At 52.2% G+C, this 18434-nt stretch overlaps 2 protein-coding genes and 1 long non-coding RNA gene across 6 annotated transcripts in view; 1 reads left to right on the top strand and 2 right to left on the bottom strand.

The window, feature by feature from the left end:
- ANKRD11 (ankyrin repeat domain containing 11) overlaps positions 1–3608 on the bottom strand; it is a 136871-nt gene extending 133263 nt beyond the window's left edge. For 2 of the 4 annotated variants that reach the window (XM_065028721.1, XM_065028719.1), the window contains exon 1: positions 3357–3608. The gene's annotated coding sequence lies outside the window, so the exon portion shown is untranslated. Of the gene's footprint in view, positions 1–1910; positions 2294–3356 lie in introns of those variants that run through there. The other 2 variants (XM_065028722.1, XM_065028720.1) reach the window with 2 other exon arrangements.
- A 1142-nt stretch (positions 3609–4750) lies between these two features.
- LOC110360349 (uncharacterized) lies at positions 4751–12074 on the bottom strand. The gene is made up of 2 exons (XR_002416168.2): positions 10228–12074; positions 4751–9943 (listed from the first exon to the last, which is right to left on the bottom strand). It is a non-coding gene; the product is annotated as an uncharacterized LOC110360349 (long non-coding RNA).
- A 149-nt stretch (positions 12075–12223) lies between these two features.
- The window catches only part of SPG7 (SPG7 matrix AAA peptidase subunit, paraplegin), a 30081-nt gene continuing 23870 nt past the window's right edge, over positions 12224–18434 (top strand). The window contains exons 1-3 of the mRNA XM_065028734.1: positions 12224–12561; positions 14199–14301; positions 15665–15754. Coding sequence (XP_064884806.1) covers positions 12430–12561; positions 14199–14301; positions 15665–15754 — 325 coding nt within the window. The 5' untranslated portion in view covers positions 12224–12429. The remainder of the gene's footprint in view (positions 12562–14198; positions 14302–15664; positions 15755–18434) is intronic.

The following is an 18434-nucleotide window of genomic DNA, read 5'->3' as shown; positions in this document are numbered from 1 at the left end:
TTTTACCAAATGTAATTAACCAGCTCTGGTCCTGGGCATTTCCTTTCCTCCGAGAAGGATTTCTTCACCGAGTAATTAGACTGTCCCAGTTAAGACTCGGGTCAGCACAGAACCTATTTTCCCCCAAACAAAGCCACACAGGCTTAGAGAAGATTCAAGCTATTTTTAAAAAAAAAAAAACAACACACCGGCATTTCCTCATGGTAACTTGAAGCTCTTCCTAGTTTTTACCTTAGTCATTGCACGGATCCAGAACTAACCAAAAGCAACAAGCCACCGTGGGAGTCCCCAAAATCCTGGGTTTATTCCCACACTTGAGACACTTCATTATTACAGAGTATTGCCACCTTCTAATGTACAGAAAAACAGGAGTGGGAAAAAAATAAAAAACTTAGTACTTCAAACACATGTCCAAAAGCCACAACATAAAGACAAAGAGTACAGATTAAACGCTGTAAAGATATACTTGTCAGGAACCCTCCTTTGAAGTATCTGCAGGAAACACTGTCATCACGCAGCCATGTTACAATTACACAGTTAAAATAATCACCACCAGTTGTAGGTTCTGCATCTGGGTTACTGCAAAGGGAACGCTGCTGGTTCAGTATTGATTAACACGACGAGTCTTTGCTGACCCCAGAGAAATACATTTGTCTGCTCTGCTGAGCAGCACAGAACGCGGCACAACACTGCCATGCGCTCCACTTGGCTTTGGAGCATTTCTGGAGACTTAGTCGATCTAAATATAAGTAGAAAATAAAATAATCTTAACAGGTTGGCTGCCACACACGAAGTAAGAGATGGAGCCCAGGGCTTCACTGGCGGGTTTTCTGTTTTGGTAGGGCTGTTGCGCTTCGTTGGTTTTTGGTTTTGTTTTTTTTTTGGTTTTCTTCCCCCATTCTAAAACAACATTCATCTCTATGTTTTCAATCTGAGAAAACGCTATTACAACATCACAACAAAAAGCAGCACATAAAAAAATAATACTAATAATCAATTCACCCTGTGCAATGTTTTTGATGAAATGGAGATACGGACAAGAGTTCATTTTTAAAAGCAGAAGCAGAACTGAACGGTAAAAACAATTGTGAAACACTAAACGTAACATCTCCAGTTTCCAGCCTGTCAAAGCCGCTAACGCCTACGTGACCAGGGCTCCTGGAACGGCTGTTCAGAGCAGAAATAAGCAATGAAAATAGCTGGGAACTGCTCGAGTTGGGGGGCAGAAACTCGTACGTGCTCCTGACTCCACCATACTACTCACTGCACGGGCAGCTCTGTCTGCTGTGGGGATTGCAACCAAACCCTCGGCGCTTACTCAGAGTCCGGAGGGGCCGCGAGTCCCGGCTCGCCCGTCACGCAGCCCCAGACTCCCCGAGCCAGAGCGCCCTGCGCCAGGGAGGACACACAGATGTGCCCCAGCACGTCTTACACCTTCCCGCTCCACCTCCCGGAGCCACAGACACCTGGAGCGGCTCGGCACAAAGAAAAGCTGAGCTCTGCAAGGCGCAGGCACCGAGAGCAGACGCCAGGACGGACACAGGAGCGCAGGCAAGGCTTTGATTTGGGGACGGACGTGAGAAGGTGGCAGGACCATGCACAGACCCACCCCCCTTCCTTGCAGCAAGATCTTCCACGGCCTCAGCGCTTCCCAGGGCGAGAAAACAGGTCGGGCAGCTGCAGGGAGACGCCTGACGGGCACAAGGGGCCGAGTTTCCCTGTGGAGACCCGAGGGGCCAGCGCAGCTCTGGCCCCACGCAGCACTTCAAACCCTCCCACCACAACCACCTCAAAGTGCTCCAATACGCACCTTCAATCTTTCAGTAAATCCATTTTGTATAAACGCCAACTTTTTAAGTTAATCAAGTCAAATATTTAGTTCCTCGTAGCACAAACACAAAAGAACGTACCAATGCCATTTGAAAACACGCGACAGTTAATCTCCTTTTCCCTCTCCGTGACTCCATGGAGAGTTTTTTTTTCTCCCAGAAAAAAGGAAATAATTAGAGTGATTATATAAAAATGTTCCATTTTATGAACAAACCAGAAAAAAAGGAAAAATTCATTCAACTCCAAGTTCCTTACATTTATACAAATTCCAGCATTTCAAGAAAGCACACAGCCACTACAAAGCATTACATCCGCATGATGTTTTCAGCTAAATGTCTTTGCCTACACAGAAAAGAAAGAAAGAAAAAAAAAACCAACACAGGCAGTCTATACCCAATTTCAGAAGCCATCTCAGGAGGGAATTTTGCTTCAAGAGCTGCCTGGAATTTGTTCTCTGCCTACAGGGCCATGTCCCCAGCGGTAAGAGAGCACTTTGTATACAAAACCAGGAGGGGGGAGGAACCCTTTCCTGCAACTGGATATCAAAACACATCCCTAAGCTTCGAGTAGAAGCCAACCCGTAAACACACCGGCTCTTGTGCCTCAATGAAGGGGCCGATTTTCCACCGCACGCACAGCCCCTCGCCGGACAGCTGCTCTCTCTGGGAAAGGGCAGAGGGCACGGAGGGCTCCTCTGGGGGAGAGCGGCGATTTGCCTTTCTAAACACGCCATCAATCCACTGGCCTGGGGGAGGTTCATTCTGGACTGCAGAAGTGCAGCTGTTTTAGGTTCAATCTTTTTTTTTTTTGTCTCTTTGCTAAGGGGCAGAGGTGTCCAGCGGCCCCTCCCCACACACAAAGGCTTCTCCGAGGAGAAAAATACCGAGCAATTTAAAGATTAAACTGGAAAATAAATAAATAAGCGCGGCTGGGGCAGCTGGGTTCAGCTCCATCCTCTGCGCACTCACAGCAGAGCTAACGCCTACCCAGGGATGATGAAATGGGAAACGGAAATTACCATTTCAGACAACTTTTGGTATTGTTCCTCCCCGCACAGTGCTCACCCCAAAATGTGCTTCCCCCCACACCCCCCCGCGCTGCCATGTCCCCCCAAAAACACCGGGGGGGAGGAGGACGGGCACCCCCAGAGCCCCGTGGTCCCTCCACCCCCAACACACCCCACGGCTCCCACAGACATCCGCACCCCAGATATTCACCAGCCCCTGAGCTGTGAGCCCCCCAAACCCTTCCCACGGCACAGCCCCCCCACCCCAGCCCTTTCTCGCCTTCAACAGCCCCGAATCTCCTCCGCCACCCCCAAAACACTCCGTCCTCTTCCACCCCTCAGCACGTCGCTCTCCCGCGGCCCGGCCCCGGTGTCCGCCCCCCGCCCCGTGTGCCCCCCCCCGGCCTCGCTGCTCTCACCCCCTCGGCACCCCCGGCCCCACCAAGGCCGCGCTCCCTCCCCCCCCAGGCCGCCGCAGCCTCCTCCCCCGCCTGGGCCTCGCCCCCCCGCCGCCCCTTACCGGCGCTGGGCGCTTAGTAGGCCGAGGGCAGCGTGGCGGAGGAGCGCGGCCTGCGGCTCCGCCGGCCCCGCCGCATAGAGGGGCGGCGGGGGGTGAGTGGCGGCGCTGCGCGGCGGGCGCGCGGGACTAGCGGCGGGCGCGCGGGCAGTGGCGGCGGCGCGTGCCTGCCGCGCGCTCCATGGCCCCGCCGCGCTCGGCCTCGGCTCGCAGCGCTGCCGCCCGATCGGACACCGCTGAGACGCCACCGCTGATTGGCCCGCCGCGTCGGCGCGCCCCATTGGTGGCAGGATGGATAGCGCCGCCGTGACGTCAGTGCGGGGTGGAGGGAACGGAGGGAGGTGAAACGCGGCGGCGCAGCCCCCCCCAACACAGCGCCGCGCGCGGGGGCCGACGGGAGCGGGGAGGCGGGGCAAGGCGGAGAGGGACGGGCCGCCATTGGCTGACGTGTCTTAATGGCGCGGCCGCCCATTGGCAGTCTCTGTAGAGGTCATGAGCGTGGCGGCGTTTCCGGGGCGGGGCGCGGGTCCGTTTCGCCGCTGCGCGGCCTCGCAGTACGTGCGGGGCGGGATGTCTGCGCGGCGCCCGCGGGCCCGGCAGAGGCTCCGCACGGGACGGCGGCGGGTGGTGCGGGGTCAGGCCCGCGTCCGTCTCGACCGCGCTCTCCCTGGGGCTCCGGGACCCCCACCGGTTGTTCAAACCCACCCTTGTGCCCGCGGCCCCCGCGCAGCCGAGAAGTCCCGTCGCCTCACGGGTGTCCCCGCCGCGGCACCGGGCGCTGCCCCTTGTTTGTGCCAGGCACCGCGAACGGGGACTCCCCGTTTTCACGTGGCCGGTGCCGCGGTTGCGGCGTTTGCCACCGACGTGCCCCGGAACGGCGGGTGCCGGGCTGGGCGGGGAGGGGAGGGGCCGCCGGTGGGCGCGGGGGCCGGTCGGTCACACGTTCCGGTGCGGCGGGGCTGGCGGCACCGGCAACGACCGGCATCTCGGTCCCGCCTGCTGCCACGGACACCGCGCTGCGGGTCGCGGGCTGGGGGCTCCGGTCCTCGGTCACCTTCTCATCGAATGTTCTTGATGCCAGATGTTTGCTTTGGCTTTTAAAAGGGGCCACGTTGAGGTGAAACGCCTTGGAAGTTACTGGTACAAACCGCCGTTTCTGTGTCGGTGCAGCAGCGCAGGGTGCAGCCCTCGTGCCGTCCCTCGGCAGCAGCTGCCACGCTGGTTTCCCCGCCAGCCCCCGGAGATGCCCACCCAACACCGCGGGCGCGTCACAGCAGCTGTGCCCATTCTCGCCCTGGGACAGGTCACTCACTTCTGACCAGACACTGTTTGTTGTGCCTGGTTTTTTTCTCTGATCCTTTTCCTCTGGTTCCAAACACTGATTGCATAACACCAAGAATCCTTTGTGCTTTTATTTATTTATTGTGTTTTTATTTACGGGGTCTCTTCTAAACCACAAAACTCGTGACTCTGCAGACAAGGATAGTTGCTTTTGCTGGATTAGGTGCCTGCCTTTGTCCCACTGGGCTCGTGGAAGTGGCAGAAGGAAGCGTGGTCGTGCTTGCCAGTGCCGTGCAGACCAGCAGACACGTGACGCCGCAGTTCCTGCACCGGAGCAAATGCAGCCGGTGCCCGTCCTGTCCGGCTGCCGCTGGGCCTCGAGCCACAGCGAGGCCATCGTGTCTCCGGACAGCCGCGCTGTTCCTGCCGGTTACGTTTGTGGTCTCCAGCGCTACGGTAACTCCAGAAGTGCTGGGAGATCCTGATACTCAAACGCAGCTGCCCTGAGCTCAGCGTGACCCTTCTGCAGGACTGGAACGTTCATTGTGTATCCGCATTTCATACCAAACACCTAGTGCCAGAGCCCCTTTATTTCCTCAGGGTAAAGCACGTTCTGTGCAATCCCCAGGGACGAATCCTGTTTACAGAGCAGATCGTCACAGCAGGTACCAAATGGGGACACGTGCGCGGCTCTGCACCCGGAGCGGGTGGCCGAGGTGCCGTGGTGTGGGTGGCAGCTGCCTGTGCAGCTGCGTCACTGGGGTTTGTTTTGGTTGCTGGGGATGGGGAACCCTTGGGGCAGCAGCTCTCAAACTATTTCTACCAGTGACCTCATCAGTAATCGTTCTGGGTTTTTAACTCCCCTTCTTCCAAGAGTGTGGCCCATAACTGCATCTGCAATTCCACGTCCAGTTGCACATTTGGCAGCTTTAAGGACTGTTCTCATGTGCTGAGGATGTCAAGAGTCCCCTGGGAAGAAAAATCTCTCTGCTGGGCTGGGCAGCGATGCAGGAGCAGCTCAGGAGCACGTGTCCAACTTTGCTGTTAAATAACAGCATGAGAGAGTTTTATTCTGAGCCTGTTAAGCTGGTCCTGTGTTCTACTTAGGCTTAGTCTTTATCTCTACTCATCTTCCTCCTCCATAAGACCTACTAAACCAGTCAAAAGAAAGGTTGTTGGGGTGGTTTTGTCCTTCCTTTCATTAGCTTTCTTGTCATACTTCGCTGAAAATAAGTGTTTGCCTCCCTGGTGCCTCTGAGCTAGTAGATGAGAGGGGATACACGTTTTTTCATTTCCTAAATATAGTTCGCTGTAACAGCTTCATTGACAACCATGAATGTCATCCAGGTCAAAGATCCAGAGCTGAGGTGGAAGCTAGATGCTTTCTCTGTCATCCTGACCTTTTTTTTGTTTGAATGCAACAGCGTGGATTATCAACCTATTTCAGGGAGGGACATTAAAAGTACTTGGTGAAAGAAAGTGAACAGTGGGAGTAGGGGGGGATGATTTCAATTTGGGCTGTTCCGTGTTTTCTCTAGGTGAGAATTCTGTGACAAGAATGTTTAACCTGCTTGGTTTTGTTACCCTGGGATGGCTTTTGCTCCTTGCAACTTCATTGTAATACTTAAGAGGGAAAAAAAGAAACAAACAACCTTAGAGTTGGTTGTTGAGCACCTTTATCCTTCACTAAAGGTTGTGAGCTCTCAAATCCTAAAATAAAACAAATATTCTAGTGCTGAGGAGGAAAGAGAACGTTGTGTGAGGGCAGAGAAATTAGGCCACTTGGGTAATGTGTTTTCAGGCCTATTTCTGTCTGTCACAGCAAACTAGAAGGACACTAATGTTGGGCACAGAGCTCTGTGAGCTTTGGTCCTTGTTCTGTTACTCTTTTCCTTGTCTATCTCTGGCACTGGCACCTGTATCAGGTGCTCATCGGCTTTTGCAGCCCATGGGTAACCAAGTTCATATCTCACCACTTCAGCTGAGCTCCTGTCATTTCAATTATATGAGCAAAAATACGCGGTGTGTTACTGTGGGGGCCGTTCTCTGCCGCTTCGGCTCCTATCAGAACATGAAGACGGGAAACTATTTTTAATAGATTAGACAATGTGTGATTTACGACAGCTGCGGTCAGATGTCAGGGTAAATCCTGTGTGACCACTCAGTGCCAACATCAGAGAGGCCAGGAGAATAAAACTTTAGAAGATCTTTATGAGAAGAACCTTTACTTGAAGCTTGGCTTATGTTTTAGGTAATGTCATTATGAAGAGAGATGGTTTTGGCAAACAAAGCAGCCATTTGGAAAGCCAGCAAGGAGCAGAGCTGGTGCTCTGGGTACTGCAGCAGAAACCTCCCTAACTCTGCACACTATCTCATTTTTCTTAAATAAAACTACTCTTAAGCCATCCTTGTATTTTTTTCTTGTTGTTAAAGGACAACTGCAACTTAAGACAAGCCCTCCTGCCTGTGATGCCATTAAGAAACAGAAAACAGGGCTTTCACCTGCTTTATAATGAGGTGGTTGCTCACAGATCTAGGAGATGTGATTAAATAATAAGGCTGAACTAATGCAACAGCTCACTCATATCAAAATCAGCATTCTTCTGAAGGTTTAACTCCTCAGTGCAGCTTGCAGTGTCATCAGCTGAGTCCAGTACCAGCCCAGGGAAGCACCAAGGCCTGATTTAGCTCCCATGCTACACCACACGCTTGGCCTGCACAGCAGCAGCATTTTTGGGCCTCTCAAAGCTCTGAGCTGCTCCTGTAGATAGTAAATCTATTTATGTGGTTCCCAAGGGACGTTACGCCTGTGCGGACAGTAAGTCTGTGGAGGTTTAGGCCTTCTGCATGCCTGGAGGAGGATGCTTTCCGAGGGCAGTGGGCCCCTGCTGCTGGGAAAATGCCTTGTATTGATGTTCTAGGCGTGAACTCGTGACAGTCCTGCTCTAATTACTGTTTTTATTATTCCTAATGACAGGCTTTAGGTTTCTAGCCTGCTTCTGGATTTCAGGGGTGTGGAGCGACAGTTGCTCGCTCAGAGCTTACTGGTCTCCTCCAGTCTGCAGGGTTTGGAGATGACTTCAGCCTCCTCCCGCACACAGATGGGTTCCAGGGCTTCTCCCGAGCTCCACGCACGTCAGCAGCTCTCTGGGGAGTGCACTCCCGCAGAAAAATCTGCTCATTCGTGGCCTTTGAGTTTCCCTCCTCCTGCTCTGCCCCTGCAAGCTGAGCCAGGCGGTGCCCGTGTCGAGCGTTGCTCCTTCATGCCTGCATTTCCTTTGCTTTTCTAGTGACACATAAGCCGTGACTGGCAGGCGGTTCAGGCACTGGCTGAGTCCCTGGGATCCCCTGCCTATCGCCATCTGTCACCTACCTGTCTGAAACTCTCTGGTCTTCAGAGATGACTCAAAGATAGGAGTTTGTACGCCAGCGCAGTGTCCCTTAGTCCGCCTCACCGTGGGGCTGGGGGCCCTCCCTGCCCCTCAGGAGGAGCCGTCTGGGTGCTGCACAGCCCTGTGTGCACCGAGGAGCAGGGAGGGAAGTGGCTCTGGCCACAGCTGTGGGAAGCTCTGGAACATGCAGCAATCCCAAGCTGTTCCTGGAGGAACAGTGTGATGGTTTGGGGCTGGCTGGTACAAAAGGCTCTCTGCTGAGCAGAGCCCGCCCTGCTGAGGAGTTTTGCTGTGCTGGAGGGACAGGCCTGTGGTCTTTTAAGCGTGTCCTTTGTTGCTGAGCCTAAGGCTTTCCTGGATACTTGGCCTTGCTGTGCTGAAGGGGAGCATCTCTCCCTTAACCTTGACTTGTCATCTGCAAAGAAGTAATCTAAAAAACCCATCTGGTACATGACAGAGATGCATACTGCTGAGGGCTGCTGGAACACGCAGGGGCCTCCTGTCCAGCGCCGAGCTGTGCGGTTTTGTCCTGCCCAGAGGAGTCTTGGCCTGGTGGGTAACACAGCGAGCCTTCATCTGTTAAATAAAAGTCTGACTTTACCTCCTAGCAGTTTCAGCTCTACATTTAATTCTTTGATTCATTATTGATGTGAAGTCTGTGGATAGCGCAGTGGCCACCTGATTCCGGGTATCCATTCGCTTAGTTTGCACAGTGCTGGGTTGGAATGAGCCTGAGCTCAGCTGAGGGGCTGGTGGCATCTGCAAGGAGCTTCCTGTGACTCGGGGGGCAAGAGCAACAGGGGCAAGATTGTCTTACAGGAAGCACGAAAGCAGGAGATAGGAGTTGGCTGTAGAAACTGATTTCTCTTGGCCTGAAAATTCCAGGGCTGGGGCTGCTAATGCTGCTGTCTGCTCCTGACCTGCTCAGCGATAAACCAGAGATTTCAGCGTCCAATCCCGCACCTTTCCCCTGTAGTAAATACACGTGGCATTACTGAATGATGTCATGGCTGGAGCACAGCCCAGCGAGGCCAAGCCTGGATCAGGTTCTATCTGTTTTCTCAGCGTGCTGGCTGACTCCCAGAGGAGCACGTTGCCAGGCTGAGGGCAGCCACCGAAGCCACCTTTCCCAAGGTCACCTCTCGCTCACGCAGAGGGGACAGCGCTCACTTCCGCATACGCAGCGCAGCCCAAGCTGAAGTCGCAACGTGGCTGTGGTGGTCACTGGCTGCACACAGGGCAAAACCTCTTGATTCCTGGTGTTACTTTGTGCTGGCACCAGCGAGGACCCCCCAGCTCTCCTGCCTGGTGTTCCACCAACTGGTTGCTTCTGAGGCACCGTGTGAGAGGAGGAATCAGCTCCAGTGTGTCTGCAGATAACAAGTCCTCCCAGTTCAGGATGGTTTTGTCACATCAAGGGTTGCATCTGCTGGCTGGGAGTGTCACGGCGAGAGCCCAGCTGCCCTACAGACCTGAAACGCTGCTTTTGCAGTCAGTGAGCCCACCTGGACTCAGCTGGGTGGTCTGTGCTGGAGTTGGGACCTGTTCAGCTTTTGTTGCCCTGCATCATTAAATGGGTGCAGGTTTGTCTTCACTGAAGCTGGAGTGAAGCTGAAAGGCAGGCATGGTTAAACCCGACTGGCTGGCTGGAGTCAGTGAAGTCCTGTCTGCACTGCATGCTTCGCTTCTCATCGGCCTGTAATTCCGTTTCAATGATGCAACTCTTTAAAAATAGATCACGCCTAATTAGCAACAGGTCTAATCACAAAATCGATGGATGTGTGACGTGCCTTGAGCGAAGGGGAGGCGGGATGCAAGTGGCGCTGGTGTCCTGCAGCGGCTGGGGGCACTGGGGGTCCCACAGCCCCTTGGTTCCCAACACACTGTGCCGCGGTTGCTCCATCCCGTGGTTCCGCACTGGAGAGAGATCCCACACATCTCAGCTCTGCCGATGCTGGAGGGAGCCTCCCCATCAGTCGGCATTTCCAAAAGAGCTGTTTCCTCCTCCAAACAGCTGGAGTGTCAATAACCCCCCACCATGGATCCCTCCTCAGGGTGGATGAAGATGCGACAGTCTGTGACAGCCACCAGCCTGAGCAGGGCTGGCACAGAACAGAGGCTTGTGCTCTGCCCTTGTTAGTGCCTAGCCGGAGCTTTTTCTGCTGTCAGTCCCCACCACAGCTCTGCAGCACCTGTCTCACCTCTGCTTTTGTGCGTGCCCGGGTCAGACCAGGCTCCTCACATCCTCCAAGGGGACAAACGTGGGTTTCGCAGCCTCCAGCCTCGTGCCAGGAGAGCCACCGTGGGGCAGAGACGGGTGGCAATGCGGCCACACAGCATCTCCTGGGCAGCTCGGCCGCACCAGGCGGGATCTGCGGGGCAGATGAGCCACTGGTGTCTGCACAGCCACTGTCACCCCCCACCGCAACACTGCCAGCTACGGCCAGCCAATGTGGATTAATTGCAACCAGTTTAATTTTGTGTCTGTAAATTAAGCTGTTTGACGATTAGCCAGTGATACAAAGAGACTTCCAGGAGTGAGGAGGACATTAACATGCTAATAGACCTTGCTGGGAGAAGGTTTACTGAGACACATCCCAGGGGGCAGATGACAATTAACATCCTAAGAGACTCTTCTAGAAAGAGGATGCTAATTCAGACCTGCTGGGAAGGGAGATAATTATTTATTATTATTTTATGTAGCCCTGCAACCTCCCATTCAAGAATGCCCAAGATACTTCAGGACAGGTGAGCCGGGAGAAGTACCAACAGTGATGGTACCTAAAAGCTGCCCTGGAGCCACCTGAGAGGAGACACGTGGGCAGGAGGGAGGGAGAAAAATCCGCACAAACCATCCGGGGCAGCAAGGCAGGAGAAGAAAAAGAAACATGAATTTTTGAAGGCACATCGAAGGAATTGGGCAGGAAAGATCGGCCTCGCAGGCCTGGTGAACAGAATGTTCATTTCAGAAGAGCAAGAAGGCTGTAACTGTGGCAGGAGGGGGTGGCGTTGGCTCTGAAATGCCTTCCTGCCCCAAAGAAACACTCAGCAGAGGACACAGAGCCCACCCACTCTGCTGTGCACAGCTAGTGCAAAACAGAAAGAGATTACACAAGATTTAGGATCAGAGACTTAAAATACAATGACCTTTGTGATATCTGTACGTAGGGAACTTAACACCGCTCCTAACCTTGCCACACTCTGCTGTAACGCTGGGGGTTCCACCACTGCTACAACTGCGCTCCTGCACAACCAGAACGCTTGTAAATGCCCAGGGCGTCAGTCGCACTGTTCCTTCGCTACCGGGAGTTGTCAAACACAATGTAACGGCTTCTCCACATAAGATAGACCATGGGAGCCAGCTAACCTGGCCCCCCCAAGAGCAAACATGTAAACATATTTTTATTTGTTGACTCATTTTACTTGCAAGCACACTTGTTAATCCATCACGCTCAGCTGCCAACACTGTTTTCTATCAGAGCTAATTCATACCTTAAGCTCTCAGAACAGGACTCTTCCTCAGCACTGGCTGCAAAGGGAAGGAGCTGGTCTCTGTTGAATCTGAGATTGCAGAGGTGCTTTCTCTCTTCTCCCAGCTGTTACAATCATGTGGGTCATGACACTAAAAGTGATAAAGCCAGGCTTTTTGTGTGCTCAGGACTGCTCTCCCTGCCAGCTGAGCCGTCACCATGAAGGTGGGTGGTCGTGGGTGGCCGCGGCCTCTCTCCCGCACCCGCAGGAACCTGTTTGCTCTTCTCCTGCCTAAATCTCCTGGGAGAGGCCCGGCCAAGACCGGGCTGCAGGACCTGCCTGCACTAGGCCTGGCTGGGCTGTGGGAACCGTCTGCTCCAGGGAATTCAGCCAGGCAGAGCTTGGCCTGAGGCTCCTCTGTGGAGGACAGGCGGCCTTGTGGGGGCCCCTGCCAAGGCCAGGCCGCAGGATCCTGGGCCTGGGCCAAGGCAGAGCCGTGGGACGTGCCTGGCCGGGCCCGGGCTGTGCGGTGCTGGCGGCGCGGTGCAGGGCCGGGCCGGGCCCGGGCTGTGCGGTGCTGCAGGGCCTGGCCGGGCTGTGGCCCCTGCCGGGGCCGGGTCTCGGGGCCGCGGGTGCCGGGATTCCCCGTTGCCACAGTAACCGCGCGGCCGGCCCAGCAGCCCCCGCGCGGCCGTTGGCCCCGCCCCGCCCCCGACCGTTGCGCCCGCCATCTTGAGGCATGGCAGTCCCGCGGCTGCCGGCCCCTTTCCAAGATGGCCGCTCGCTCTTCACCGGACACTTCCGTCCTCGCTGAGGCCTCCAGCTCCCGCCGCGGCGGCGAACGCGGCGACCCGTTGGCGCGGGCCCCTCCGCGGCCCCTCGGCGCTCGGTAGCTGTCGCCGCCCCTCAGAGGCCTCCAGGCGGAGCGGGTCATGGCGCTGCAGCGGCTGCTGCTGCTCCGGGGACGCTGCAGCTGCTGGCGGAGGCCCGGCCTGCGGCCAGTCCCGGCCTGGGCCCGCCCGTGGCCCGGCGGCGGTTCCCTCGGCGCAGGACGCGGCCTGCAGGTAACGGCTGCCGGGGCCTCTCCCCGGCCCCTCTGCAGCGTCCCCGAGCGGGCAGCGGCCTCCGGGGAGCGCCCGCAGGAGGCGGAGGGCGGGGGGGCGGGTCAGCGCTCAGAGCATCGCGGTCGCCTGGGCTCTTGCTTCGAGAAGGGCAGAGAAACACACAGAAAACAGCGATTAAATTGACTGGCACAGCGTCATTTTAGCAGGGTGTGTTATAACAGGCCAGCCAGTGGCGGTTTTAAATTAGAAGAGGAGAGATTCAGGCCAGACATGAGGAAGAAATCGTTTCCCCTGAGGGTGGTGAGAGCCTGGCCCAGGTTCCCAGAGAGGTGGTGGATGAACCATCCCTGGAGACATCCCAGGCCAGGCTGGACGGGGCTCTGAGCAACCTGAGCTGGTGAAGATGTCCCTGCTCATGGCAGGGGGGGCACTGGGGGGGCTGGGAACGTCCCTTCAACACAAACTGCCCTGTGGTTCTAAGGTGTCTCAGGTGAGACCAGCCCACAGGTCGGTCACTTCAGTGCTGTGTGACAGTAACTTGGGGGAAATATATGAAGAGAATAACTAGGCTGTCATAAGCCAGAAAGCATTGATTAAAGGCTGTTTTCTTTTCTGCCTTGCCTGTGATACACGCACCCACCACGCTGGTGTGCGCCAAGGTGTGTTTTCTCATCTTGCTGCGCTGATGGTGTCGCAGGGCTCGCCAACATGCCCCTTTTGCAGAGTCATAGAACCGTTGTGGTTGGAAAAGACCCTCAAGATCATCAAGTCCAGGCAACGCTTTGTTTAAACAAGGCCTCCAATATGGTTTAAGACTTTGTTTTGTATTTCTCTTCAGTGCAGTGTAAAAGCACTGGCTGTCCAAGTAGGCGAAGGAGGAAGAACAATTACGAGGCTCATCTGTGAATCGTGCCAGGTTTTTCTGTGATCCATTTAAACCAGTCTGAGCTGTTCTGTTCTAGCAAGTCTCGGTCCCAAGGGGTAACCCTGAGCCAGCCCCAGCAGTTGTGTTGCTGCTCCGCAAACCCAGAAGGAAGGGTGAGGGATTTCAGCCCTGACAGTGCCCGTCTGGTTTGCGGCACAGGGATTTGTAGCAGGTTGGCGACTCAGAACCACGTGTTGGAGAACGGGCAAGACTTGCATTCAGTGGGAATATGAATTAGTAAATAAATGTTGGTTCACGTGTTGGGAAGTTGCCTTTAAATGGGAATATCAGCTGCAGGATGACTCCCTGGGGAAAGAGCCCTGTTGTCCTTACTGCCCTGCAGCTGTTACAGAGCAGAAGTCCTGAAGATTTCCTTTTGTGGGAGGGTATTTGTACATTTAAGAAGATTTCTAACATATCTTTATAATGAAGAACAGGGAGGGAAAAAAGATACCATTTTCAAGTGTTTTGAGAATACGTTTCTATTTATGCATGTGTTTTCTTTAAACTGGGTTATAAACAACGTCTTCAAAGTCACATGGCAAGTCCACAGCACATCAAGGCGTAATATTCTGGTTTCCCAAGTGCTGGTCCTGCAATTTACCCACAGTGCTTTCACATTTAGAAATGTGAGTTTCTTGGCCTACAGAAAGGTTAAATAGTCACACTTTTTCCCATAGTTGTCATTTTTTTTCTTTATTTTCTTCCTCAGAGCCTTCTGTCACGAACACTTTCCCCCACACGTCAGGGTCTCAGTGGAGTCCTGGTGAAACAACATGTAATTCGAGATCCTCTCAGGCTTTGGAATCTCTTAGGTGAGTCCTGAAACAGGCAGAGGAAAGGAAAATGTCTTATGAAGAGTACTGTCTCTTCCCTACCCTCACTGCCTGCGTTCCTCTAACAACTCAAACTGTTCTGTTCTTGGCTTTGGGAGCTGTGTGCATTGTGCGGGGGTTCTAGGTTTTGGTTTGGTGACAGGGATGAACAATGGCACCTTTCCACAAGGAGCTCAGCATGATTAAGTAAGCACTTGAGTCATTAGACCTGCAAGCTAATTGAAAAACTGCAATTTGAAAGTGGAGAATCTTTCTCTGCCTCATTACCAAAGCCTGAGATGAAAATGTCGTGCACCTTCCTGAGAAATCGCACCACCTGACCTTGCTGAAAGCTTTGCGTTGGAGCAAGTTAAACGCGTGTGTTAGAAAATCTATTCTGAATTAGAGCAGAAGCACAGAAGGGTAAAACAAAGGCAATTATTCTTGTTGCTGCCGCCTTCAGATTGGAAAGATGAATTTGCCGATGCCTGTGAGGTTTGAACAAAACTGGTCATGGCTGTTCTGGCCAGCATGGGCCTGGGGAGCTTGGGCTGCTTTACCTTTAAAAGGTTTCTTTTTTAAGTTAAAAATGTATGCATAATGTTTCAAAAGGCAGCAAACGCTCTAGTAGAACTCGCAGTGGACAAGCAGCCCAGTTTCTGGGCTCACTCCTCTTTCTGGAGCCCCACGAAAGACCATGGGAGGTAGAAGCTGCTGCTGTCAGGTCACTTGTTTTCTGAGCTTTCTGCATTTTCCTGGTGGAAAAAGCCTTTGCTTATTGTTTTGTAGCAGCAGCTACGAGTCTTGCTGGTTGTAGCCTTACTTTCTTGGTTCTTATTATAGTATCCTAACAGCATTTACTGAGAAATCAGCATTTAACTCAGTACATATATTGCTTTTAATAAGCATTTACAGTTCCTGTTGGGAGGCTGCTCTTACCTGACCACACCAGTGTTAGCTATGGTTATGCCTTGGGAAACATGTATGTTTCAGCACTGAAGAAATTTCTCCAAATTATTTTATTTGCTCCATTAAAATAATCTCTGAAAAAAAGCCATATTTTGATTGGATTGTCAAAAAAATATTCTGGAAGGAGCCTGTCCCACCACTGCTCCCCCGGTGCTGGCCCGTTCCCTCCACAGAACGGCGCAGCGCTCAGGTGCCTGTGGAGCTTCGCTTGCTCTGCTGTGTAACCTCATCTGGGTGTTCCTGCTCTGGTGGGGGGATTGGACTGGATGAGCTTTCAAGGTCCCTTCCAATCCCTGACATTCTGTGATTTGGAGCTCCTGTGTTTTTTTGCCATCCTCACTCCCCCTTTCTCACTGTCTGCTGGTAATAACTCTTGAACTCCGCTTACCTGCAGGTAGCACTTACTGGTTTAGTACTTCAGGTTCTTGGAGGAGTAACCAGAAGAATGGAGGATTCAAAAGAAAATCTCCGCAAGAGGACGAGGGTATGTACCAGCCAAAAAGGTGTTTAATGAAACTGTATGTGGGGGGTGAGGGTGTTCAGCCTGGAAGAGCCACCGTAATGCTTCTGTCTATGGTGGGTGCTGCAAACTTGTACCTGCACCTTCCCACCTCTGCGAGCCTGTGGCTGAGAACAAGTTGAAAGGGTTAGTTTTGGTTTAGATGATGGAATATTAAGGTTTAAGACAGATCATGAAGCTGATTCTCTTTCTGTGCCGCTTTTCATCCTGTGCAAATAATTTTATTGGTGTTTGCCTTAGTTTTGCAGCCTTACAAAGGGGAAAAGTATTAATTGAGTTCTGCTGTGGAGGTTTTGTTGCAGACTGTTTTGACTCAGTAAACTTGTATTAAATAAATTCAGCTTAAGATGGATTCTGTTTTTTTCTTATATTTCATTTACCTTCACTGTGGATGTCTCTCTACTCCTAGAGATTTTCAGAGCTCAAAGTTAAAAATAGAGTTCTTAGCTGTCTTACTAATGGCACTTGCTCAGAATTTTTCTGTTTTTAAGTCAGTCTCTCTAGCTTCTGGTTTTTACGTGTCTTGTACCACCTAAGCCCCAGGCATCCTGCTGTACAGGACATTTTGAAAATGAGTTTTCTCTCACTAAATGTGTTCTGGAACCAGGGATATGCGTGGTGTGCCGCGTGATGTTGAGAAGTACCTTAAGCTTAACGGGGCTGGAAATTTAATGAAACTAATGGAGGAGGGTGCAGGGGAATATCTTTAGTGTATTAGACAAAACCCTTGTGCAACTTCTGCCAGGCAGTGTTCTGGTCCCTGTGGGAGGCACCATTATCTTCTACTGGTAGATTTTCACCAAACATTTTTCAAATACAAGCAGATTTGTAGCCGGTCTTTGGTATTGTCATCAGCTTTCTGCTGTTTGTAGATTGACAACAGCTGTATTCCATTTAAAAATTGTAATTTGACTCTTCTGTAAAGAAAATCCCATGCTTGTTTGTGAGTACATGCCTCCCAAGAACTGAAGTGCGTGCAAAGATCCGGGCTCTGGTTAAGGCAGTTTTCAGACTCTGGTGTGGATTTTGAGCTGTGAGGTCCCAGAGTTGATGGCTTGGCCTGAATCTGCTGGCCTGGTGGAGCAAATTAAGAACAGGGTGTCAGAAATGGCCCAGGTGAAGGTCTCATTCTTGTGTCTTGGCAGTAGTGCTTGCAGAAGCGTAACAGACCGGAGCGTTTTCTTCATTTTGTGCCATTAGTTGGTGCTTGCAGGGACTGGTGATGCCTTGAGCGAGTTTGTGTCTGTCTGCTCTGCTGCTCGTTTCCTGGCCCTTTGAGTCAGGAATAAACCTGGGGATGAAGGGCTCCAGGCCTTGGGAAGCACTTAACATCATGCTTAAGTCACACAGGTTATGATATAATTTTATAAATTACATGTTAAACTTCTACCTAGGTATCATCAAATGATACAATAGCTTGGCTTTTCCTTTGCTGTGCTTAAACACAGTAGTTGAATCGTCTTGGACCGACGGACTTTTGAAGTAAAAGCTGTCAGCTGCCACTGACTTTTAGCCTGGCTCAAGTCATTGCAGTTATTTGAGGGAAGACCTTGACCGGTTTGATCCATTTAAATGGGTTGAAGTCGTTGTTGAATGTCCCCTCGTTAAATGGGATGCGAGTGCAGGTATCGCGGGGTCCTTGCTGAGGAGGTGGGAGCAGAGGGGTTGGGCTGTCGGTGTCTGCGAGGCCGCGCGGGGTGACGAGACAGCGCCGTGGAGCAGCGGTGCGGCTGTTAAACCGGCCAGCAGCAACGCGCCGTGTGCGGCGGCCGCTGCTCTCCCGTGATTAATGGGCAGCTTGGCTTTGGGAGGTGGAACGCTGCCCCCCGTCTCCAGGGGAATCCTTGTCTCTGCAGTAATTATTAAAAGGAACTCTTCAAACTGTCACTGCAGCCCTTGCAAGGTTTTAATCAGAGAGTTCAGATGTGGGGTTAATGGCAAATCATTGCTTCACGGAGGCTTTTTGAGACAAAAAAGCTGGAAATGTTCCCACAGCTGTTGCTTGTGAGTGTCGCATCCAGTTACTGGTTCTAATTTACCAAATATTGTGGGGTAGCTCCTGGTGCAATGTGAATGTTACACTGTAAGGATAGTTGTACTTTACATAAGCATAGAAATAGATTGATTTTTTCCTTAATTAAATGCAGAGTAAAGTTTTGTGTTGCCTTCTAGAATTTTTCTATTTTTGCTGAAATTATTCAGCTGTAGGTTAAAGGTCCTAGGCAAAACTAATTCCTGGAAACTGGAGAAGCTGGTTGTGCCGGGATACCTAATGGCCAGCGTTTACCCTGCAGTGATCTCGTGACCGTATCCTCAGTTGTGTGCCGTAGAACATATTATATGCATCCTCACTTTGTCTGACATTGAATACAGGAAAGTGCTTTAGCAAGAGTTGATTCTGATGTCTCCAAGGAACTTGTGTAGCGATAGATGGACTTTCTTTCTGTCAGTATTTGCTTTGCCAGAGTAGTTTATTTTCCCTACAGCATCTTTCTTTTACAACTTGTTCAGCTTTTCAGGATATTGCCCAGACTAAAGCTTCTATCATACTATATTCTAATTTTCTTTACTAAGACTATAGTGAGTGTCATCCTGCAACTTTGATGAATTGCTTTGTTCTAATGAAGCTGAATCTAGCAGATAA

The sequence above is a fragment of the Columba livia genome, chromosome 13 (assembly GCF_036013475.1).
Source record: "Columba livia isolate bColLiv1 breed racing homer chromosome 13, bColLiv1.pat.W.v2, whole genome shotgun sequence".
Lineage (NCBI taxonomy): Eukaryota > Metazoa > Chordata > Aves > Columbiformes > Columbidae > Columba > Columba livia.
Note: the sequence above shows the minus strand (reverse complement) of the source record. Positions and strands in the feature narration are given on the sequence as shown.